The 1013-nt window shown below is 52.3% G+C and overlaps 1 protein-coding gene across 1 annotated transcript in view; it reads right to left on the bottom strand.

Annotated features, from left to right (window-relative positions):
• Positions 1-128: 128 nt before the first annotated feature.
• CSNK2A1 (casein kinase 2 alpha 1) overlaps positions 129-1013 on the bottom strand; it is a 9910-nt gene continuing 9025 nt past the window's right edge. The window contains exon 12 of the mRNA XM_017733560.1: positions 129-431. Within this exon, the coding sequence (XP_017589049.1) occupies positions 316-431 (116 nt within the window). The 3' untranslated portion in view covers positions 129-315. The remainder of the gene's footprint in view (positions 432-1013) is intronic.

Here is a 1013-nt window from a genome sequence, read left to right on the forward strand (position 1 = left end):
GTGTTTGTGGGGGTGGGGTGGGGGGGGGGGTGGGGAAGAAAAACTGTCCAAGAAGTATTCCATCTGTAGGTATTTTCAGGGAATCCCCTGAGTTACGAAAAGTTCAAGTAAAAAAAGAAAAATCAGCCTATAATAATTTTGTATATAATGACTGAACTACTATAAATCCACAAGCAACAGTTCAGACACGGTGTCTCCAAAGCGTTCATCCCCTCCCTTCCCCTGCCAGGCACGAGCTGCGTCCTGAGGAGAGGTGGAGGGGGAAACCTCTTCCCCACCTGACTCAGCTCAGGCAGCAGGAGACAGAGCCCGTCACTACTGCTGGGCGCCCGCAGCAGCTGGAACCGGCATCCCCAGGGTGGTGGTGGCAGAGATGACGGGTGAGCCTGCTAGAGGTCCAAGGGGTGAAGGTGTTGGCACTGAAGAAATCCCTGGAAGAGAGACAGGTAAGCAGGAATTAGAGTGAAACCACAGGGCACTGCTATCCAGGACAGCTTCTGAAGTCAAGTGGGAGCTTTGTGGGTCAGTTACATTTTCAGAACTGCCAAAATAACTGAGACTAAAGATCTGTCACTGTTCTCTGCAGCTCTGGGGAAGGCACAGCTTTGCACACACCTGAGTGGCACTGATGGGCAGAGATGTTGCAGGATCACAGAACAGTTTGGGTTGGAAGGGACCTTAAAGCTCCTCTTGTTCCAACCCCCCTGCCATGGGCAGGGATACCTCCCACTAGATCAGGTTGCCCCAAGCCCAGTCCAACCAGGCCCTTAAACAATTCCAGGTATCGGACAGCCACAACTTCTCTGGGCAGCCTGTGCCAGTGGACTGTCCTTCAAACTGCTGCCAGAAAATCAACTGCAAAGCACTTACTGTTTTTTTAAATAAGACCAGAAAAACAGGTCAGGCTGCCCAAGGCCTTATTTATCAGGCTCTCCCCCACCCACTTTGCAGCTCTCCTTGCCTTTGTCCTCAGTCCTGGGAGATGACCCAACGCTGCCCCACCTGCTGCACTC

This window comes from Corvus brachyrhynchos, unplaced genomic scaffold, assembly GCF_000691975.1.
Source record: "Corvus brachyrhynchos isolate BGI_N302 unplaced genomic scaffold, ASM69197v1 scaffold10, whole genome shotgun sequence".
Lineage (NCBI taxonomy): Eukaryota > Metazoa > Chordata > Aves > Passeriformes > Corvidae > Corvus > Corvus brachyrhynchos.